The sequence below is a fragment of the Carya illinoinensis genome, chromosome 15, assembly GCF_018687715.1.
Source record: "Carya illinoinensis cultivar Pawnee chromosome 15, C.illinoinensisPawnee_v1, whole genome shotgun sequence".
Taxonomy (NCBI): domain Eukaryota; kingdom Viridiplantae; phylum Streptophyta; class Magnoliopsida; order Fagales; family Juglandaceae; genus Carya; species Carya illinoinensis.
This window is the reverse complement of record NC_056766.1, coordinates 40,320,230-40,341,386: the sequence shown is the minus strand read 5'-3', so window position 1 is coordinate 40,341,386 and position 21,157 is coordinate 40,320,230. Positions and strand designations below refer to the sequence as shown.

At 37.2% G+C, this 21,157-nt stretch overlaps 2 protein-coding genes across 4 annotated transcripts; both read right to left on the bottom strand.

Annotated features, from left to right (window-relative positions):
* Positions 1 to 245: 245 nt before the first annotated feature.
* Positions 246 to 10,561, bottom strand: LOC122297549 (DExH-box ATP-dependent RNA helicase DExH10). Of its 3 annotated transcripts, none has more exons than XM_043107657.1 (17): positions 10,431 to 10,561; positions 8,861 to 10,171; positions 7,561 to 7,875; positions 7,354 to 7,458; positions 7,210 to 7,278; positions 6,823 to 6,990; positions 6,673 to 6,744; positions 6,450 to 6,566; positions 5,882 to 6,091; positions 5,605 to 5,763; positions 4,921 to 5,010; positions 4,701 to 4,793; positions 4,351 to 4,504; positions 2,957 to 3,105; positions 2,776 to 2,871; positions 1,527 to 1,619; positions 246 to 675 (listed from the first exon to the last, which is right to left on the bottom strand). In XM_043107657.1, exons 2-17 carry the CDS (start codon positions 9,962 to 9,964, stop codon positions 565 to 567), a joined length of 3,105 nt encoding a protein of 1,034 aa, XP_042963591.1. In that variant the 5' UTR covers positions 9,965 to 10,171; positions 10,431 to 10,561; the 3' UTR covers positions 246 to 564. The 3 variants fall into 3 exon arrangements, with proteins under 3 accessions (XP_042963591.1, XP_042963592.1, XP_042963593.1); XM_043107658.1 differs by having other exon boundaries at positions 8,861 to 10,066; positions 10,431 to 10,515; XM_043107659.1 differs by lacking the exon at positions 10,431 to 10,561 and adding an exon at positions 10,217 to 10,424 and having other exon boundaries at positions 8,861 to 10,066.
* Positions 10,562 to 12,444: 1,883 nt separating this feature from the next.
* LOC122296203 (auxin response factor 19-like) lies at positions 12,445 to 20,897 on the bottom strand. The gene is made up of 15 exons (XM_043105693.1): positions 20,352 to 20,897; positions 19,866 to 19,981; positions 18,983 to 19,081; positions 18,833 to 18,889; positions 18,438 to 18,593; positions 18,280 to 18,364; positions 17,930 to 18,020; positions 17,104 to 17,268; positions 16,823 to 16,945; positions 16,431 to 16,506; positions 16,196 to 16,334; positions 13,885 to 15,713; positions 13,588 to 13,778; positions 12,993 to 13,161; positions 12,445 to 12,905 (listed from the first exon to the last, which is right to left on the bottom strand). The coding sequence occupies exons 1-14, from the start codon at positions 20,410 to 20,412 to the stop codon at positions 13,026 to 13,028; spliced, it is 3,324 nt and encodes a 1,107-aa protein (XP_042961627.1). The 5' UTR covers positions 20,413 to 20,897; the 3' UTR covers positions 12,445 to 12,905; positions 12,993 to 13,025.
* Between the last annotated feature and the right edge of the window lie 260 nt (positions 20,898 to 21,157).

The window sequence follows — 21,157 nt, the reverse complement described above, 5'->3', positions numbered from 1 at the left end:
GCGGCTCGTCCCGTTAGTTCTGTTTTACTCAATTCGCATTCAACTTTTGAGGAAATGTCTGTAATTAATTCATTAATACGGTATTCTACACGTTTCTCATGCTCCAAGTGCCAAATAGAACCTAAAAATAAAATGTTTCCTCAAACCCTATGTTCTTCAAAATTCCATCAGATAATTAAGGAAGGCATACATTGTGCTCAAAACAAGCATTATAAATGACAATGGGAAGGAGAAAGAAAACCGGATAGACAAAGTAACCTAATGACAGAAAAAGATCAAATGTGAAAACTGTTGATAAACTTGATATTATTTAATACAATGTGGATAGAAAATTGATTGAAAAAAGAAAAAGAAAAACAACTATAAGAGAAAGCTACAACGAACTCAATTCAATTAAAAACAAATAAAAAAGAGAGAGGGAAGAAAAACCAAAGTCAACTAGCTGCCCAGCCTGCCCTAGCAGGATACCCCACATGCTGATCTGGCATTTACTAAGGTCAACGCATCTTCATCCCCAGTGGTGCATGTACTAAAACAGTACATAATGGCCTGCAGGAAGATAAGTTACAGATACAGGGAATTGGCAAACATTATACCTCGGCGAAGGCTTTCACTAGCAGCTGCAAATTTGTTTTCTAAATCAACTTCTCCTACAGCATTAGCAGCAGCACGCAACTGAAAACAGGAGAGGCAATCACAAGTACAGAGCATTATATCAGGACATACAATTCCAGCATCAAATCATTTAGACACAAACAAGAAACTGTTGGGGAAATATGGCCAAGCACACGTGTGTGCACGCGCCTGTTTAAAAAAACTGAAATTCACATTCTATGCAAGATCTAAATAGCACTAGTTTCATACTACATGTTGACCAAACGGTTTCAGGAGAGTCACCCAGCTAGCTAAAAAATATCACAACCCAAACCACTGTCATTTGGGCAAACCCATGGGAGGTCAAAATGGGACAACACACTAGCAATTCCTTATAAATGTGAGAAACAAGTGCAAAAAGTTAACCTAAGAAAAGAGTTCACCAAACAAATAAAATGATGGGATTTTCATTCCCTTCAGTTTGAAACTCTCATAAACTTATATCCTCTTTCATGCTCCACAACTTGTGCTTATCAGACAATTCCATTTAATTTTGTGCTTGATTTTCAGTTTGAAAAAATCTAGTTGCAAGCACAACTGTGTACTAATATGTTCACCAAACTAATGTGATTGGTCAAAAAATAGATTTTATTGAAAATAGTGCTAATTTAAATTTTGAATATAAAGGAATCAGTATTGATATGCAAATTAGTAATCGACTTTGCTTGTACGTACCAAAGCTCTTTCAGTTTTACACATCCTCCATCCCTTATATGCTATTTGTCTCTGGTAAACCTTGCTAGTTATCTTATTTTTCTTTCTTATTTGCACATACTAATATTCTTGTACCAAATGCTACATCACTGACTGATGCAAGATCAAACTCAACACCAAAAATGAAAGAATGACATCATACTGATTGATCAATTTACCTGATTCAAAAACTCATCAAGCCTTCTAGCACTTCTAATAATGCTACCCTCAAAAACATCTGTCATCTCGATAACCTCCGCAAAATTTGCTCCCTAAAGAAGAATAGATGCATAATGGCTCAGTAACAAACTAGCAAACAGTGAAGAGAAGCGAAAGCAGAGGGATAAGATATACAATTTTTTTTTTCTTTTTTACTTTTTTGTGGGGGGAGAGGTTGATTAAAAGCAACAAACTTAAAGAAATCAATTGATTTGATATTGCAGCTATTGTTTGTTCTTCTATTTAACTTTGCTTTTTGTTATTGCAGCTATTGTTTGTTCTTCTATTTAACTTTGCTTTTTGTTTTTTTCCTTGTTTCAAGTAAATAACATTTTTTTATTGGCACTGGGTGTTCGAGAACAAAGTCCCGACTAATCCCATGGCTACACAGGCCCCGGTAAGGAGTTTCTTGCAAGTGCACCTCGGGTAATTCAAAGGAAAATTCCCCCCGTCCTAGTAAAACATATTCTACAAGTCTTGACACACCCTTAACAATATATACAATCACCCCTAGAATTTTAAATTTGCACACAATTTTGAGTAATAGAATTTATTCTACAACTCTAGCGTACCCACATGTTTTTCAGGAATAAGAGGCTAGAGGTGTTGTTCCAATGTAATAGACAAATTCTATATTTCATAAGTACCCACATGAAACACTTGATAGACGCAAGACCTACATCCTTTTGAAATAAATGACAAAAAGGTTCAAATGTTATGACAGTTAAGATAGTAACATAACCTGTGCCTTGTTTATTTTTAACCTAGTTAGGGTAACTTTCATGATTAAGCTATGAAGTTCATCTTGAAAAAGGAAAAATTTTCCAAGGTGAGTCTCTAATATTTCCTACAAAGGTTAAATTTGTTTTTGGGAAGGTTTTTATGTTTAGGCACTCTTGAAAATTGCAAACCCAACGAGGCACTTATTAGTAGATCTACAAATAGATTCTACATATTAGCAATAAAGATCTTACAGGTTTGGAAGTTAGTAGTTACCTTGAAATGAGTCTAGTTTATTTTACTTTTGATCATTTCATACCTGCTAGTATGTCAACAAGAACCCTTTTTTTTATAGGTGCTATTATGTCAACAAGAACCTACTTGGTTGTTTGACCACAACGTTTTTTCAGAACTAATAACATACTGATTATATCTATATATATATATGAACATCGAACAGCAACTCTAGCAATGCGAATATAGACTGACCTTTGACCAGCAATAAATTACATCCATCAAGTACGGCCTTACAGTTGATTCCACGTACTCATCCACATTTATCTCCAATTTGCATTCATATTGAATCTACAACATAGACGAGTATATATAAATATTCAATTGCCAAATTAAATTCGTGAAAAAGAAAAAAAATAGCCAAATGATTAAACACCTCCGCTATTCTTCTTGCACTTTCTTGAAGTTGTTGTAAGGGTCTGGCTAGCTCAGTTCGCAGTTGTATCTGCTCACTAGATTTGTCTCCTGGTATAAAGCAACTTGCAAGAGCCGCAATTTGGTGATGATCAAGATCATTGAACGTACCTGATCAAGAAAGAAACACTCAGAATTCATGATCATATCAAGGCTACATAATAATCTTCATTATATGGGCAGCAATGGAAAGTGTGGATGAAGAAGGGCGTTTAGAACTTGAACCAACAATTTATTGAAGTTTCAACTTTTAAAAATATAGTGTTTATGCTTTACATGCAACTTTTACTGCCTTTAAGTTGTTGTATGTGAAAAACATATCTTCCTTAGGCTGTTGACCAACAAAAAGTTTTCCTTTGGGACCAACAAGGCATACTTTGCACTAGGGTAGAAGCCATTTTCCCTATAGGCATCCTCGCTCCCCCAGCTTCCTCCTTTCCCTCGCCTCTCTTCCCAAAAATCATCAACCCGTAACCCACCCCCAACCCCGCCCTTTGTCTCCCTCCTACCCCAACCCTATCTGAAAATCACTGTCCCCTACACCCTAATCCTCCTTTATACTGCACCATGAAGTGCAGTCAAGCATGAAATTTCCGGCTATGAGAGAGCTCTGCTATTGCTGTGTTCAAGTGCTGCTAAGAGTGTTTGCTCAGTTTTCCTCCCTAGTTGCTTTTGTGTAAACTGTGCTACTGGGGTTTTGTATGAACTGAAGCTGTAGTTGTATCTGTTCTTGGGTTCGATCCCCTAGTTGTTTCAAACTGGGTTGCACCTGGCAGGGATTCCAACTATACCAGGCAATTACCAGGTTGCTGTTGTATTTAGCTTGCTCTCTGATTGCTGCTGCATCTGATGAGTTTTAGCCATTCTATCTGACAAAACATGATGGCTGTGCTACTGGGATTTCTTTTTAAATGTAGAATGTCTATTGAGTTGTTTAGCTCCTTTCTGGCTGCTATGATACCTGCAGCAACATTGGGTGTTTCTAGCTGTAGAAAGGGATGTTTCAATTGTGTTTTTTATGTTGGAAAATATTATCAAGATTTTCTTTTTGGTCTCCACCAAACACCTAAAGTAAGTTATTTCCTCTCAAAATATTTTTGAAACAAAAGTTATCTTATTTTCCTCATTTAACGACAAAACAAACACAGCCTTAAAACTTCAGGCTGGGCAAGAAAGACAGAGTCAAAGACACGTGTACTTTTTCCTTCTTATGAGTCCCCAGTTCGGCAAAATCAGTCCTGATCTTATAGCATGTGCTAACTTCAGTTTGGCTAGCCCAGTCCAACCTAACCTCACTAATATTGAGCATGAAGTAATAGAAGATTTTAAGGACCACAAAAAGAACAGTGCATGTACCATTAAACATCAGTTCAGTGACGAGGAGCTCATCGCCTGTGTCTATCAAGCAGGCTGCCCGTCCCTTCAACTGGACAACACCATCAGCATCAATATGACCGAGCCTTTTCAAGACCCGTGAACGGTTCTTAAGTTCATCACGGAATTTTTGAAGCTGCGAAATTGATGAGAGACAAAAAAATAGATGATAAGAGCTGATTGGCCAAGTGGGAAGATTAGAAGACATCTTTGAACATTAACAACTATCAATAAGCAAGGCTGCATGATTTTCCTTACTCTTTTGTAACATGAGCATATTCTCCACACGCTAAGGGAAAATATTTCAAAGAAGCATTGAAGAAACACAATACCTGGGAATCACGCATTTTCGACTTAAGTTGTTGAATTTCATGGTTCACTTCTGCTTTCCTCAGGAAACTTCTCATCTGTTGCACATCTTGGGACTATTTTTGCACAATGAAATGATTAAACAAAGTCCTTATGGTAAAGAAAAATATAAGGCAGCATGCTGCCTTCAAAAGCTTGATGGAACAATAGAATAGTAGAGTTATTTAGAAAAATAGGATGAACCTTCTGCAGTGGATGTGCATATATCTTCTGTTCGAGTTCCTCAATTTGGTTCACCAACTCCACAATTTCCGGATCTTTAATGCCCATGTCCTGCATTCCAACATTACAATTTGGAAATAGCAGAACACATCTAGTTACATTACATTGTCCCAGATTCCATCGAAATAAAATTACAGTGAAATTGGAAAGGGCCGAGAATGAGCAAACATGGAGAAAATCTATTAAATACTAGCTACGCAAATGATCTAAAAAAACATAGCATTTGAGAGGTACCAATGCAACTATAAACTAATTAAAAAAAAAAAATCAACTATGAAACAACTAGAAATTGTGAACCAACTTATCAAAAAAACATCGACTATGAAACAACCAGAAATTCCGTTATGCCCATGTAATTAAGATGTTACTCCAAACGGAGCTAATAAGAACAAATTTAGATGCAGCTACATTAAGAAAAATCAGATTTTTGCCTAAAATAGTACCAAAAAAATCATGTAACAAAAAAAAATGTTTGATTAAATGCTATTTTAATTTCTGAGCTGAGGGTAATTCGCTCTCAATACCCATCACTGGTTATCGTACCACCTCAAGGTCATGAACATAGGAACCATGGTAACAAAGTGATAGATGACATCCTAGAGCCCATATGTAACAAAACAATTACACACACCATTTAATAGTTACCTCCACAGGATTAAGCTTGGGAAGGCCTTGTGGAAAACGTGTTTTCAGCTCCTGTATGGCAAGCAATATACTTTGCCTCGCTTCCAAGGGCCGGAGATCAGAAGGAATGGATACCATCAGTTTGCTTAGAGCAGAAATTAAGGGCAATTGAACAGGTACCTACAGTTAATAGAAATAGATATTAAAATCCCAAACAATCATTTCATAGAGTTGCACAAATAACTACACTGAACCACAACTAGAATTATTGATACCACTGCTGCACATCTCAACTCACCACATGCATTTCACCCTTTTCTCCGGGATGAGGTGGGCATGGTTTTGGCCGTGAACCATTCTCACTTGAACCTGGTGAGCAATGAAGTAAAGTATCTACTATATATCCAACCCCACGCGATGGCAATGCACCTACTCCAGCGGAGGGCTTTTTTATAACATTAACCACAACCCCCCAACCCCAATCTGTTCCACCTTCCCTTATCTTGACCTGAAATCAGAAAAGCGCTTCCAAGCGAATACAAAAGCTTAAATGTACCATGGACTATTATAACATCAGCCTAAGACAATGCATGCACTAAAAAACAGAAAGAACTAAACAAGAGAAGATAATTACAAGAAAAGATACACAGAAAAAAAAAATGACAATGAAATTATTTATTAACTTACATACTGACAAAAAAAGTACCTAAAAAAAATAGAAGTAACAAATCAAAATTTGTCTTATAAAGCAGTTCTGTTCAGGAAAACACTGCTAGGATTGGTCAAGTAACCCAAAAAAAGGACATTAAAACTTTTTTGATACGAAAACAGAAAAGATACTGCCAATATGCCACATTATCACATACCAGCCGACCAGGACGAAGATGGTACAGAACCCTTTCGGGCCTGGTTATTTCAGCCATCAACTTCTTCTCAAGTTGGGCTATATCTAGTTTTAGCTTATGATATTCAGCAACTTCAGCCTACAGAAAAACAAACAAATTTATAGATATATAAATATATACAATTGAAACACAAGCATTAGACAAAAAAAAAAAAAAAAATGAACGATTGAGTGACAAAAGTTACCTCTCCGGAAGCATCAAGCACCACAGCTTCCTGCTCCAACTTCGAAACTTTTTTCCCTATATCAGGTAAGGCCTATGCAGAAGAAAAATACTAATGAAAAAACATTATACAGCAGTAATGATAAAAATGAAATAAAGGTTTTAGCAAAACCTTCTCGTGCTGAAATTGATGGAATGAATTCCTGATTACATGCTCAGCAGTAAACTGGCCTTCGGCACGACTCAATAAATTCAAAATCGAGTAGTAGCTCAGCCTGAAAGTACTAACTAGCGGTGCAGGTTTACCCAAAACCATGTCCTTGAGTGAATTCATCTCCATCTGTGAAAAATAGGCAGACACCATTGATTTGATGAAACCAAAGACCAAATTGTCTTCTCCCTCATTTTTGAAAATCCAACAAGATACTATGAAAAGAATCAGAAAACATCACAAATTGAAAGAGTATGAAATGAGAATTATGAAAGTTTTGGAGGATCTAAAGAATTTGCATGCATATAATCATGTAATACAAAGAGGGCGAACTAGCAACAAAATCACCTGCTCATCAACCATTATGATACAAATACCACGCTCATCTTTGCCACGGCGCCCAGCCCTCCCACTCATCTACAATATCATTGAAAACTATTATACTAGTGTGTAAGCAGTCTCCAGATCCCAAAAAATGAAGTCTGCAATCACCTGTATATATTCGCCAGAACCAATGTAACGATGACTATCACCATCCCACTTCTTGACAGCTGTGAAAACAACAGTTTTTGCCGGCATGTTTAATCCCATGGCAAACTGTCACAAAGGAAGTTATTAAAAAGTTAGTCAATCGGCATTTTAGATATAGACTGAGGCAACCATAAAACTGATCAAGCAGATGCTTGGAGAAAGTCTTACTGTTTCTGTAGCAAAAAGGGCCTTTACAAGGCCTTCCTGGAAAAGAATCTCCACCAATTCCTTGATGACAGGAAGAAGACCAGAATGATGAACAGCAATACCTCGCTGAAGTAGTGGCAACATCAACTCAATAGCAGGTAAGTTTCTGTCTTCCTCATTCAAGCAGAGTATTGCACTACGAAAAACCTCTTCCACAGTATCTTTTTCCTCTTGATTATTAAAATCAAGCTTTGACATGGACATCGCATGTTGTTCACATTCTCTTCTACTGAAGCTGAAGATGATTACTGGTTGGAATTTCCGTTCCATAATCATCTGAAATTCAGAAAAACGGCAATTCAAGTACTAAACAAGGGTATTCAAGATACATGGTTATGCAAAATAAAACCAGCAAAAACATTTGTGGCTTTACAACTTACAATATGAAGTAAACCTGGATATCTGCTTGCCTTACATTATAATTGCTAGGTCATGAACATAAAGACCCCATTTTGAAACAAACAATGGTGAGTGTTGGAAATCTAGATATGTCAACACAATGGAATCCTAAACTACAGCAAGGCAATCAGACCTATGAGAGCACCACTTAGAAGTACAAAGAAAATTTACTGATGCTTCTAATCTTCATAACATCATAACAGACAGCAAAGGTGTTGATACTAGATCCTGTACAACCTACAAAAATTTTGTATCCCAAAAGCCCTTCTTAAAGAGACCCTTTACAAGCATGGATCAAAAAGGCTACAAACTAAAACATTCTGCAAACAGATCCCCATTCTAAAATATAGTCAAATTAATTATCAAACAAGTGTTTATATTTTTTTTTTTTATTGGCACCAGGTGTCCAAGAACAGCATCCTGACTAATCCCGGGGGTGCACAAGCTCTCAGCAAGCAATATCCCGCAAGTGCACCTTGGATAATTAAACGAGAAAATTCCCCAATTCGATAGCCCCTATAGATTGTTTGCACCCAAGGGGATTTGAACCTTAGACCAGGGGGGAACATAGCCCCAAGCCCAGGGCCTTTACCACTTGAGCCAACCCCAGTGGGTTATAAACAAGTGTTTATATCTAAAAAGCAAATTGCACCTAAACTCTCATTTTCATCAAAAAATTGCACCCAAAGCCTCATTCTCACCAGCGTTCCTCCCATTTGTCCCGTTAACACTTCATGCTCGAATCCAAAGGGGAACGATATGAAAGAATAAACAAAGAATGGATCACAACATCAAAATTTGGACCACCTGGTCCGAAAGGATAAAAACAAACAAATTTAGCACTTGAAACTGTAAGGCTCACCTTCACAATTTTGTATATGTCAGAACCACCAGAAGCATTCCCGCCTCTTGCAATCCTCCCACCTGCTTTGCCATTAGAGCCCTTGTTAACATCAAGTTTCTGTTTGGAGAAAGTATCCTGCAGCTTCACAAAATTGTCCTCCCTGAACTGCTCATTCTCATCGACCACAAGATACAAACCATTTCCACCCATGGGAAAAACATAATGCTGTAGAGGAGTCGGTCGGAAATCAGTGTACACAACATGACATGGCTGTTTGTGCACAAAACAGATCCACTCAGCAAACTCAGTGGCATTCGACATTGTTGCCGACAGAAATACCATTTTAATAGCAGGCGGCAAAAATATAATACTCTCTTCCCAAACAACCCCTCTTTCACGATCCTTCATATAATGGATTTCATCAAATATGACCCATGCGACTTCCTTTAAAACCTCTGATCCCCTATAAAGCATTCCCCTAAGAATCTCAGTTGTCATGACCAAACAACTAGCATTAGGTGACAAAGTAACATCACCTGTCATCAACCCAACATCTTTAAATTCCTGACTAAGCTCCCTGTATTTCTGATTGCTCAAAGCTTTCAATGGTGAAGTATATATAACCCTTTGCTTCTCTCTAAAAGCCATTGCTATCGCATACTCAGCAACTGCAGTTTTACCTGCCGAAGTATGTGCTGACACCAGAACCGACTCATTCCGTTCTAAGCATGCCACAGATACCTGCTGAAATGGGTCAAGAGTAAAAGGATATGTTTTCGCCGTCTTGCCATTATATATGGGATTTGAGAGTGTTCCATGACTCGATTCATCCTTGGTCGAAGTGTATCCGCTCGGAACCGCAACCTCATGCACACATGTGCGCATCAAATTGCTTTTATTTTGGAGAGAAGTTTGATTAGGTGTCCTTGTAACCTCTGATTCTTTGGGTTCTCTATGTCGATTCACAATAGACTCATGATTTATGGTTTCAGTGACCTCTGAATCTTCAGGTTCTCTCTGTCGTTTCGGAGCAGATCCTTGATTATGGATTTCTGCGACCTTTGATTCTTCAGGTTCAGGTTCAGGTTCTTTTCGTTTCCCTAGTGACGGAGATTCTTCCATAGTGAAAAATCAAACCTACTTCTCTTCACAAACTCACTTCAACCTGTCTTAAGCTCAGTTTAAGTTTTTTGAGCACTTAAACTAAATATTGAAGCTTTTTATCTGTTACACAAAACACAAAACAATAAATTGGAAAAGGTTCAGATTGAATACAGTGAACTAACGCCTTAGCCCGGATTCCAGAATATTTCCTTCATAAATGAAAGCCTGCATCGACATATACAGGAAAAACTTACTTGAAAGTAATCATACCTTGCTAACATTGAATATGGAAAAGCAAAAATTCTTCTTTTCTTTCCTTTTACCTTCATTTCTTAGTTACCAAACAGTCTTATGTTTAAAGTACATAAGAGTTTTTAACAACATAAGAAATGCATATATCAAACAACGCATATATATAATACGTAGAAGAGGAAAAGAGAAAGGGGAAATTAGGGTTTTTCATTGAAGAGAAGCTTTTGCATACCTGCAACGGCCACAATGCACCTGAATGGCGAAAATAAATTGCGGGATTATGCAATACTGCAAAATATCCGTCCGTTGGGCTGAGCGGAAAATATATTTGATCGTTGCAATTACTGGATCCAGGCCCATATATTTTATCGGTGCATTATTTTCCTCCAAACTATTTATAAAAATTAGGACTGGATCTATTCTCATTTTATTTCATATAATTATTATAATTTTTTTAAAATTTCTATGTAAAATATAATAAAAAATTTAACTTTTCTAAATTTTAAAACAAAATTAATATTAAAAAATATTATTATAATAATATTTTATTCAACTTTCAACAAAATATCTCATCTCATCTCATCTGAATTGTATAACCAAATGAGATATAAAAGTCTACATTTTTTTAAGACTTGAGTGTGCATCAAGCATATACCATGCCCATGCTTTTTTAAAAGTGTAAGTTAAAATATTATACCCCTCTATTAAAAAAGTATGTGCTTAATGAGAGATATAACAATTTTATAGTATAAAAAAATTATATTCTTAAGTCAGTATATAAAGCACACATAGTAAAGTGGTTATATAGTATAATTTGATTTAGAATATAAATTTAAAATTTTAAATCCTACAAATCAAATTTTATTATTTAAATTATGTAGATGATATCTTCTACATACTAGTTTGATAATAGAACAACTTTATTTTTTAAGAGTGATGCTAACCACATGGGCCAAAAACCAGAGTCAAAAAGGAATGGGCCATATTCTTACTCCATCTTTTTGTCACTACTTCGATTAGGCCTTATTTTCTTTTCGAGTAATGTTAATAACAAGTACAAAATGTACAAATCTCGTGCAAGTCTTTTGTAAAAACATAAATCACGTAAAAAAATAAATAAATTTTTCACACTTTTTCATGTTAGGATCCATCTTTTCATAAAAAAAAATAAAAAAAATTGTAATTTATACATCTAGGACTTGTATATATCATTATTCTTTTCTTAAACGGGTTGAAAAAAGCCAATGTTGAGGAAAACTGTCTCAACCAAGCATTACATTTTTGTAGTAAATTCATGTCGGTTCATTGGATGTACTCTTTAAAAAACACTGCTTATGCTTTATATCCAAAGGACAATTTTCCTCCAAACCAAGTTGGAAGAAACAACATCTTTAAAAAACTGTCGTAGGTCCTTTAGTTATTTGAGAAACAAATGTTTTTCTTTTTTAAAGAAATGGACACACGACAATTTAGAAGAGAACTCTATCAACCCAATACGGTGATATGCCCCACCATTACCAGCTTAGTGATCAAACGTGTCAATCAATGAGTCCAGTATACAAGCTAGTTCTTTCAATCTCGAAAAAGAGTAATGATACGCTTACAATTTTTTATTAGAACTGTACAACCATCTGTTACATTGAGAGTATTTAAATAAAATTATATTACTTTTATAAGTTATTTTATAAAAAAATCCCTCATTTAACATATGTCTGTATAAAAGTTGTAAAAGAAATTGTAATTGTATCATTTTTCACAGAAGACAAAAAAGGCTTAGATTTCAAACTCATCTCCTACCATACGGTAGAAATAGAAATAAGGACATTGTTACTCCCACCGCATGGAGCCTACTCCCGCTAGAACAATTTAAGTGTTTTTTTTTTTTTTTTGGCTTTTTTTATATATATTTTTTAATACTTTTAAAATTTTTTTAAAATAAAATTTCCAACATCATTAAGAAACGCTTTCTTAATTATGAAGGAAAAAAAATTAAAATTTTTTTTAAAAAAATAAAGCCCAGCAGTAGCCCCCTAGCGGGTTTGGTTAACATATCATCATTTCTTGATCTCAAGAATGGCGTCCGAACCAAGTGACCGAGTATCTTACCTTTCGGGTTTGGTTAAGTCGATAACCACCAAATCCAAACTTTTGTCGAGACTTCTCCAAACCATTGTTTTTTAATGTTTTTAGTTCATCCAGTGGATGGTTGTGGTTTGGCATGTGCACAAAAACTGCACAAGTACATATATTTCACAACTGGGAATTTTATACCAAGCAAATCTATTCTCTCACCATACACCACCTAGTAGCTCCTCCTGAAATTCATGTATATTAAGCAACATCATTGACGGATTGAAGAACTATACACTCGAACTAGGCCTTACAATTACATCCTTCTGGCTTTCTACATGGCACCTGAAGTGGGAGAACTACCAACACTAAATTGAATGGGCAAAACAATGTAGAATTGATCTCAAGACAGCACATATGGAAGATCTTAGGCACATTCCAAACTGGGTTGTTCACTAGTCTGGAAATACACCTTCATGGAATATTATTCATACCAATAAGAGCCATCATTTGGTGCCGTGAGAAAAGCTTCTCTCTCCATTTCTCACCTTCTGCATCACACTTCCAGTAACAGCGCCAAAATACAAGGAAATATCCACTCCAACTACACAAGGATCACTTCTCGGTGGGCCTGCACCTGGAAAATCCAGTTGTGGCATACAATTAATACATGCCATATGGAAACCTATGAACGTGTTACTACAAAGTGTATTAAGTTCCCAACCGTGAAGAAGAATCGTTAGCAATTAGGACTAAATTAAGCAATTCCACCATCAGAGCTGCTGCAGGCTTGATTCGGAGGAATGCCGCTACCAAATTCTCCATCCAAGCTCATTTGCTGGACTTCTTGAGGGGACAAGATCCTGATGTAGCGAACGCAGTTAACAAATTCCCTGAAATACCCAGAAACAGAAAAGGTAAGAGACAGACTACAATGTTGACAAATTTTATGGTTTCACAAGTCTGGTAAATGTTATCCAACAATGTGTGACAAATTTTAACCACGCTCCAAATCTTCTAGTGGTCGATGTTCCACATCACAAGTGATTTTCCATGAAAAACACATTCCTTAGATCAATAAACCTTAACACACTTTGTAAGAAAACATTATAGGAGCCAGAAAACCTTGCTTCCCAGTCCTCTCAGGTAGATTTCGAATGTAAAATATGCACCCAATATGTGGCCTATATGGCATTATAAAACCAATTTTGAACCAAAGGCCTCGCCACTTTCTTTCCAGCAGGAAAGCCTACAAATGTGTGTGTGGTGCATATGCACATAAAAACTATTATCTGCAACCAGAGGACTGAAGGACATACTCCCAAGGGTCATCTCCCAACAAGAGAACATCATTTTCATGATCTACATAGACAAATTTCCAGCCAATTCTCTGTCTATCCTCCAACTGTCCCTCTATGCCAAACATTCGAGCAAGACCCTGTTTAAGCGCACCATAATCTACATAACGGGTGATATCGATGGACCTCCCCACAGCTCCACGTTTGTAAACCTTCAAAATAGGATTTGCCAAGTCAAAATCCAAGGTAAGTATGAAAAATCACACAGATAGAATTAGTGCCGGTTGGTGAAAGGTTTTATTTAAAGCACCACCAAACCTTGGTATATGTCCGCATTCGCTGGAACTGCGGTTGTGGGGCCCAAGGACCTCTGTTCATGAAGCTGCTATCATTTATTGTGGAATCAATTGAGTTGAATGTCATTTCTGGAACTCCAAAAGACTGAGAAACCATTGAGGATGAAAGGTCCTGCGGAGCATCTTTAGAGTTTTCATAGTTCACAAGCATGCCTCCTGAAGTGACATCATTATGGAAATCCTTTCCAAACCCATCCATGCCCTTAGATAATAAAGGATCAGGATTCAAGGGTATGCCCAATTGGCCATCAATAGGTTCATAAGGAGCATTACTCCTGGGATCTGCCTGAATTTCCCCATGCTGACTGGTGTCTCTGAACAACAATGATTGTGGATTGAAAGATATCGAGTTGTTATTCTGGTGCAAATGGACATCATTCTGTGAAAGGCAAACTGAAGTCGTCGAAGATGATGTGTCCAAGTAATCTGTCTGGCCAGCTGCAACATTGAGGTATGATTGTGAAGTGAAAAATCCTTGATTGTGATTCTTAGAGACGCTCAATGAAGGCTTTACATTTGGTTTCTGCTGCAAATCTTTAACAGAGTTAGCATTAGATGACACAGTTTCCAATGCACTTTGACTGATAATTGTGGCAGCAGATTGAGCCATGTCCTCCCCCATTGTTGTACTTCGATGGACCCTGCCATTCATCACTGGTTGAACCACATTAGAGCAGTTGTTCGTGGAAGGTGAAGTTGAACAAGATGGAACATCATCAGTAATTGCAGACTGCCCTGCTCCAGCAGCTGCTGTCACTAAACTGCTAGCAACCACAGATAGCTGATTGGAAGATGAGGGAAGGCCCACATGCCCCGATATTTCAGGCAGAATGCCAGATTGCTGGTGTTGAAGCTTTGGCTGCTGGGGCGGCTGAGAGAGATGAATATTTGTGTGGCTGTTATTCTTTATCATCTGATGTCGGACAGTGTTAGATTGAGGAAGCGAGGTTGCTTGAGGGAGCTCCAGTATTTGGGTAGGTATCATAGACCTAGAGAAGCTCTGGGACATATCTAACAGCTGCCTCTGAGGATCTTGGAGTTGTGTTAGTTGAGCCGGCTGTGGCAGGGTTGACTGTTGTGCTAGAATCGGTTGCTGCTGTTGCTGAAGTTTCTGTAAAAGTTGAATCTGAATCGGACTATCAGACATCTGTAATTGTTGGTTTACCTGATCAGGCAGATGGGGTTGAATAAGGTTTTGCTGTTGGTTCTGACCCATACTCTGTGGTTGGTGCTGTTGCTGTGGGTTCTGAGAAATATTTCTATGAGACTGATGGTTTTGAGTCAATGGCTGTTGCTGAAGGACATTGTTAGTCTGAACAAGAGACTGAGGCTGCAGAATTTGGGTTTGAACTTGACTTGATGGAAGGTTTTGATTAACCATATTTTGCCTAGACTGTTGAGCAATATCACCCAGCTGTTGTTGTGGTTGAATGATGGATCCTAATGGGTTCAATGTTGATGGTAGCTTTGGGAGTTGATCAAACTGTTGTGCTTGCTGAGGTAACCTCGGGGAAGTGAACTGCATGTTGTTTGACTGAGGTATTTGTGGTGCTGACAAGCCTAACTGACGGGAAAGATCTGCTGCTCCATTAAGACTTTGCAGAACTGGTCCAGGCATAGAATGAATGTAATTTGGCTGTATCGAGTTAGACAGGCATGGGTTTTGTTGCATATTCATCCACTGGACTAAACTTAGGCCAGGAGGAGCCTGAGGATCCTTCATGCAGATATCATCACCAAGCCAAGGCATTGTCCTTCTGAATAAGGCATCTAACTCAGAGGATTCATCATCTGCAATAATGCTAAGGTAAGTCAAATGTCCTCTCACCAAAATTGAATATAGCCATCTTTTTACTTTCTGACTTGGCTAGAGTAATTAAAAAATGGTATACAACCAAGTCACAGAAAGAACGAGAAGCCTCTTTGAGATTTCAATCATCAGCATAAGATATTTCACACGATCAACTTTCAAAAGGCAACTCAAAAGCTACCTTTGAAGGCCAACAAACACTGACCAAGACAGAACAAAAAGAAAATCTATCTCACGAGATATTCATGTTTTATTGGATAATTGAGTCAGATGATACCTTCAACTACTAGAGGAAAATTAATTGCACTAAAGCAAATAGCCTGAGCAACAAATGACCTAGGTGCTATACAAGCAAGAATCATTTCCTGGATTTATGAACAAAATGACACAGAAAAATAATAGAGACTAAAATTTAAACAACCACTGCTGACAAGATTTAAGGTTGCCACAGAACATTTTGTACCTGGCATTCCTGGCTGCCTTGGACGCTTTGATCTGAAGTACGGAGGGGGGCAGATAAAAAATGGAGCAGTTACTGGTTCAATTTCCCAGATTGAGACCCGGCTACGTCTTTCCCCAGCTGTTGACTCATCCCAACCAACCTGTTAAAGAATATGCAAGTGATTAACATGGTAATCTACACTATCGATAGTGAGAATATGCCTACTGAAATAGCAAAGACATCCCCGAATTTCCACCTGCAAATTACGCCACTGCGAGTTCTTCCATCTAAGAGGGTCAAGATCACTAATACCTGTGATTGTACCCATATACCTGCAGAAGAAACACTTTTTTCTTTAAGACCAAAACCTTTGAAAAGTTCAGTTATCCCAAACAAATTTCTTCATATCTAAGAATGCCATTGCCCTTCTCATTTCTCAATAAACTAGATCAACTATTCAATAATCATGGTTAGAGTTAAATATAAATAAAGAACCAATTAAAAAGAAGCCAATCTTGTCTTCTTCCGTCAAGCCTCCATCAGCATTCCACAATATGAACTTTGAGCACAATTTTCACAAGAATTGATGCCATATTATTATGATATTATCAACATTCTGAGCAAGAATAACAATTCAAATACAGCTACCTTCTTGTTCCTGACTCTTCTGTTTCAAACATCATTCGAAAGCGCATGCCAGGTGATATTTGGTTGCTATATACAGCCTTGTAGTACTTGGCTAAAGGGATGACAAACTCTGATGGACTTGCCCTGCATATACAAAGGATACTTCCGTTTGATTCCTAGGTATGGAGAAATTAATTCATTTGACCTACAACTAAGTTTATGCAATCAAAATCTAATAAAAAAAATGTAAGGAACACTTAATCACTGAAAATATTAGAAATAGGAAAATGAAAGATATTGACCTTGGATTATAAAACACGGTGAATGGGCTATTATTTGCAGCCGCATGGGCTGCTGCTGCTAGAATCCCTATATGCATACTATCACTAGACAATACCGATGATGATAGATTGGTGGGTTGCCTGTTAGCCCGTCTAATGCCCAAAAGAAGCTGCTGCTTTTCGTCCCTGCTTACAAGCATTAAATACCATACAGTTAATACAGGGGTATTTGTTTGATTTGAAAAGTTTGGATCAAACTAGATTTTGGACCCTGAACCATATGTAAAATTTCAAACTCCTAAAAACAAACCTAATTATCAATTTAGCATAGAAGGTTTTTAAAAAGTCAAAATGATACCCTCACTATCACTTAAGAGTTACCCTACAAAAAGTAATTCCAGATATAAAACAAAACGACATTTTATGCACACACATCCTTCTAATGCTTAAATGAAACTAATCTCACAAAAACAAAACACTCAGATACATGTGAATCCAATATTTAAAAAAGTCCATTAAGTAAAAAACATTAAGGACCCCTAAACCCTGAATTAACAAGAAGATATAACTTAAAAAGCCATGTCTGCTTTATACAAATGTGCACAAAAATTTTGGATAAATAAGAAATCATTGTTATTATGGAAATAATAAGTAAAGATCAAATTTGAGATGTTTTTAAAACTTGAAGGAGTAAATTGAAATAATTGACAGTTTGTGGATGAATTGGAATCTAATACATGCATATAAGTGATGTATTAAGAAGTATACTAAGAGACTTATATGAAATGCATTACGTTATCGGCAACTCCAAAAAAAAGTCTGGAAAGTCCCTATTCGTGAAAGCTACCTAATGAATAAAACAGAGTCGCCAGCCAAAAGCCTCTTTCCGCTAACAAATAGGCTCCATCCAGTTGTAAGCAAGTGACGTTTTGGTTGTCCTGGTACAAGGGAAAGCAGGAGTTGGCCAAAGATGTTTATAAAGGAACAACAGAAAACGTGATAATTACAGGTAAAGATGATGTGTTGCTATGCTTGGGAAATGAATTCTAAAGTGGAATTCAAAGTTGGGATTTTTCATTTGATTAGAAAGAAAGTTACTTCAAAGAAAAATTTGAAACTTTGATCTTAGGAGTTTTAAGCTTTCAAATCCCAAGTTTTGGTTCAACTGTAAAATTTTTCAGATGGAAAAGAACATACCACGGTAGATATGGCGGAAAGTCCATAAATTATCATGCAAATCCCGGGCCACCAGTTCTTGAGCAGGTGGTTGCATATTGAAATCCTATACAGAAGCACGAAGAATATGAAAATTGGAATGAACCCACAAAACCATTGAAATCAAGCATATCGCTTACAAGAGCAGGAAAAATTTTCTCTGCAGCACGGCGTGGCACCGAGAAACCTCCATGGGTACTTGTATCACTTGCTGTCAATGTTTTACAGAAAAACTCTGGTTGGGGCTTATTTGTCTTGAGTGCAAGATCTGATCTCAATAACGCATCCTTGTCAAACTGCATATGAAGTTTGATAGATTCAAAATGGGTTGCTAATTTGGGACAATCTAAGTTCAAATTCAGAAGTCCATAAAGATTGAGTAATGTATACTTTTTCTGTAGCTTAGGAATAACCTAATTCACATAGCATAAGCTACCATGTGACTTAACAACATCAACAGCTTTGGGACGGAATAAAGACGCTAGTCATTTTGGTGTCAAATCCAACTTATAAAAAAATGGTGTCAAGTCCTTACAGAATGATAAGGCTGGAGTGTCATCTGAGCATAAACTTCATCTGTTTCTGGATCCGCCTAAGAATTCAAGCACAAAAAAATGGACAAGAACAAGATTAGTAATGAAATCAATATGTTTGGAAGGAAAAAGCCAGCTAATGTCAGCCATACATGCAGCGTGACATTGTGAAGGAGGCATAGTAGCTTTGAAGGTAGATTTGGGTAGTTTGGGATCTGTGCATCCACATCCTTCTTCATAGAAGCTGCAACCTGAAACCAGGATTGTCACTTTCAAGTCAGGACTCTGAAAGGAGAAGATAACATAAAGTACACAGTTCTTTTCATGGTACAATCATAAAAGAAACTGCATGCCTGTAGTTCAACAAAAATTTCAAGCCAATGAAATACCCATATTCCATTTTTTTTTTTTTTAACTTAGTTCAATGGCTAAAATACACTAGGATAAGAATTTTACAAACTATGATAAAACAAACTACTGGAGTGTATAAGTAGCAATAATAATGATATAATTATTTTGAGAGTAATAAAAGAATAAAATACATATAGTTCACACGAAATAAAATGGATGTATTAAGTAACCTCATAACTGCATCACACTAAAAAAATCCTGGTACTTAAAATGAAAGGCTTGCATAATTACAAAACAAAAAAATGCATCATCTCACCCTAAAAGGTAAAACGATATTTACCTACCAAACTCCCACTTTAGCAAAATCCGAAAAGACTTATCTTTTTTCCCTTTCACATAAACTTCCCTTCATTGATTTCACCAAACCGCCTTATTCATTAATTTCACCAAACCACTTTATATTGTAAGAATACGAGCAGACATAAATCTCCATACATATCTATAGATGAGCAATAGATACAAAAAAAAAAAAAAAAAACAAGAAATAAACAAAAAGAAAAAGAAATCAGGCAGTATAATTAGAGATAGAGACTAATACAATTCAGACGAGCAGAAACGGAGGAGTAGAAGTGAAGGTTAAGCAGAGACGCACCAACACGGCGCTGAATATCTGATACTACCCACCTGTTCACTGTGACCTTGAGGGAAGTAGACCACGTGGGTCCCAGCCGGCGGCAGGTTCACCAGCGGCCCGGCGCACGCTTGCCATAGCTCCGGGTTTATGCTCTTCTTGTCTCCTCCTGCACCACGTTTCACCCTCTTATTCGTCAGAGAATACTCCACCATGTCATTAATTCTTATCTACCCATAAAGCACGTTTGTTTCTCTAGAAACAGAAATGGAAAATTTGGAATTTTGCAAATAGAGAAGAAGCAGTAATAGGAGATTCTCTTTTTAAGTTCGATTTTCTGGGAGACGTTGGCAAATTACAAAGTCCGTACAAAACAGGCGCGTACACAACCGAAGAAGAAGATAAAGACAAAAGGGAAAAAAATAAGCGCAAAATCCATATTTTCTGATCCACCGATTCGTCCAATGCTCTATCACTCGTAGAGAGAGAAACAGAGACGAGTGGACATATAGATATAAACAGAGACAAAGAGCCTTTACCTTCGCAGGGAGTGGACGCTGCCGTGACGGAGCCGGCTCCGGCATTCGCCGGCGTCTTCATTGTGTTCTCCGGCGAATATTACAAAATGAAAAAACTATTGGCCAGGTAATTTCAACGGTCCATTGCTGTCTGGTGAATCCAAGCTCGGTTAAGTTCAGATAAGCAACAAAATCAAAAGCTTAGAAGTAGAGCAAACTTTTAACTTTCTCAGCTGACGAGCTCAGATCAGCTCAGGGAAGGACCAGAAAGCGACTTTCTGAGAATATACGGGGACCAAAAAAAAAACGAACAAAAAAGTAAAGGAAAGGAAAAGATTCCGGCCACCTCGTCGGAAAGTGGGAGTAGACCGACCGGCCGACAAGGGAGGGAACGAGGAAGGGAAAAAGGGTTGAGATTTGTTTGCTGAGTTCCTCAAAGACCAGACCAAATGCTGAAGCTCTGCCCCCTATCTTTCCCTACAACACCCAGACATCTCCCCTCCCTATTCTTCTTCTTCTCCCCCTCTCTCTCTCTCTCCTCTCTCTCCCCCTCCCAGGATGAGTGCTTTTTCTCTGTCCTTTCTTTCTCTTTATGTCTCTCTATGACCTTTGTAATGGCCCTGACAATTACACAATCCTAATTGCTAACACTTTTTTTCAAGAAATTCCACTGCAAATATTTTTTTTTTATCCTTTTTCTTTTCTGTTTCAGATTTGTTTTCTTGGGTTTTTATCATAAATTTTATGTCTTCTCTTATCAAAATAATAATAATATTCTCTTATTTATAAAAAAAAAAAGGTGTCTCATCCCAAATAAAAGGCTCAAT

Excerpts from the sequence above, each read along its gene's own strand:
- LOC122296203 (XM_043105693.1), bottom strand. The coding sequence starts at position 20,412 with ATGAAGACGCCGGCGAATGCCGGAGCCGGCTCCGTCACGGCAGCGTCC. Across the intron at positions 18,365-18,437 it reads AGAAAATTTTTCCTGCTCTT|GATTTCAATATGCAACCACC; the intron begins GTAAGCGATATG and ends GCTTCTGTATAG. Across the intron at positions 13,162-13,587 it reads TTGGGAGATGACCCTTGGGA|GGAATTTGTTAACTGCGTTC; the intron begins GTATGTCCTTCA and ends TGGGTATTTCAG.
- LOC122297549 (XM_043107657.1), bottom strand. The coding sequence starts at position 9,964 with ATGGAAGAATCTCCGTCACTAGGGAAACGAAAAGAACCTGAACCTGAA. Across the intron at positions 6,092-6,449 it reads ATCTTCGTCCTGGTCGGCTG|GTCAAGATAAGGGAAGGTGG; the intron begins GTATGTGATAAT and ends TTCTGATTTCAG. Across the intron at positions 5,764-5,881 it reads AAAAGGGTGAAATGCATGTG|GTACCTGTTCAATTGCCCTT; the intron begins GTGAGTTGAGAT and ends TATTAACTGTAG.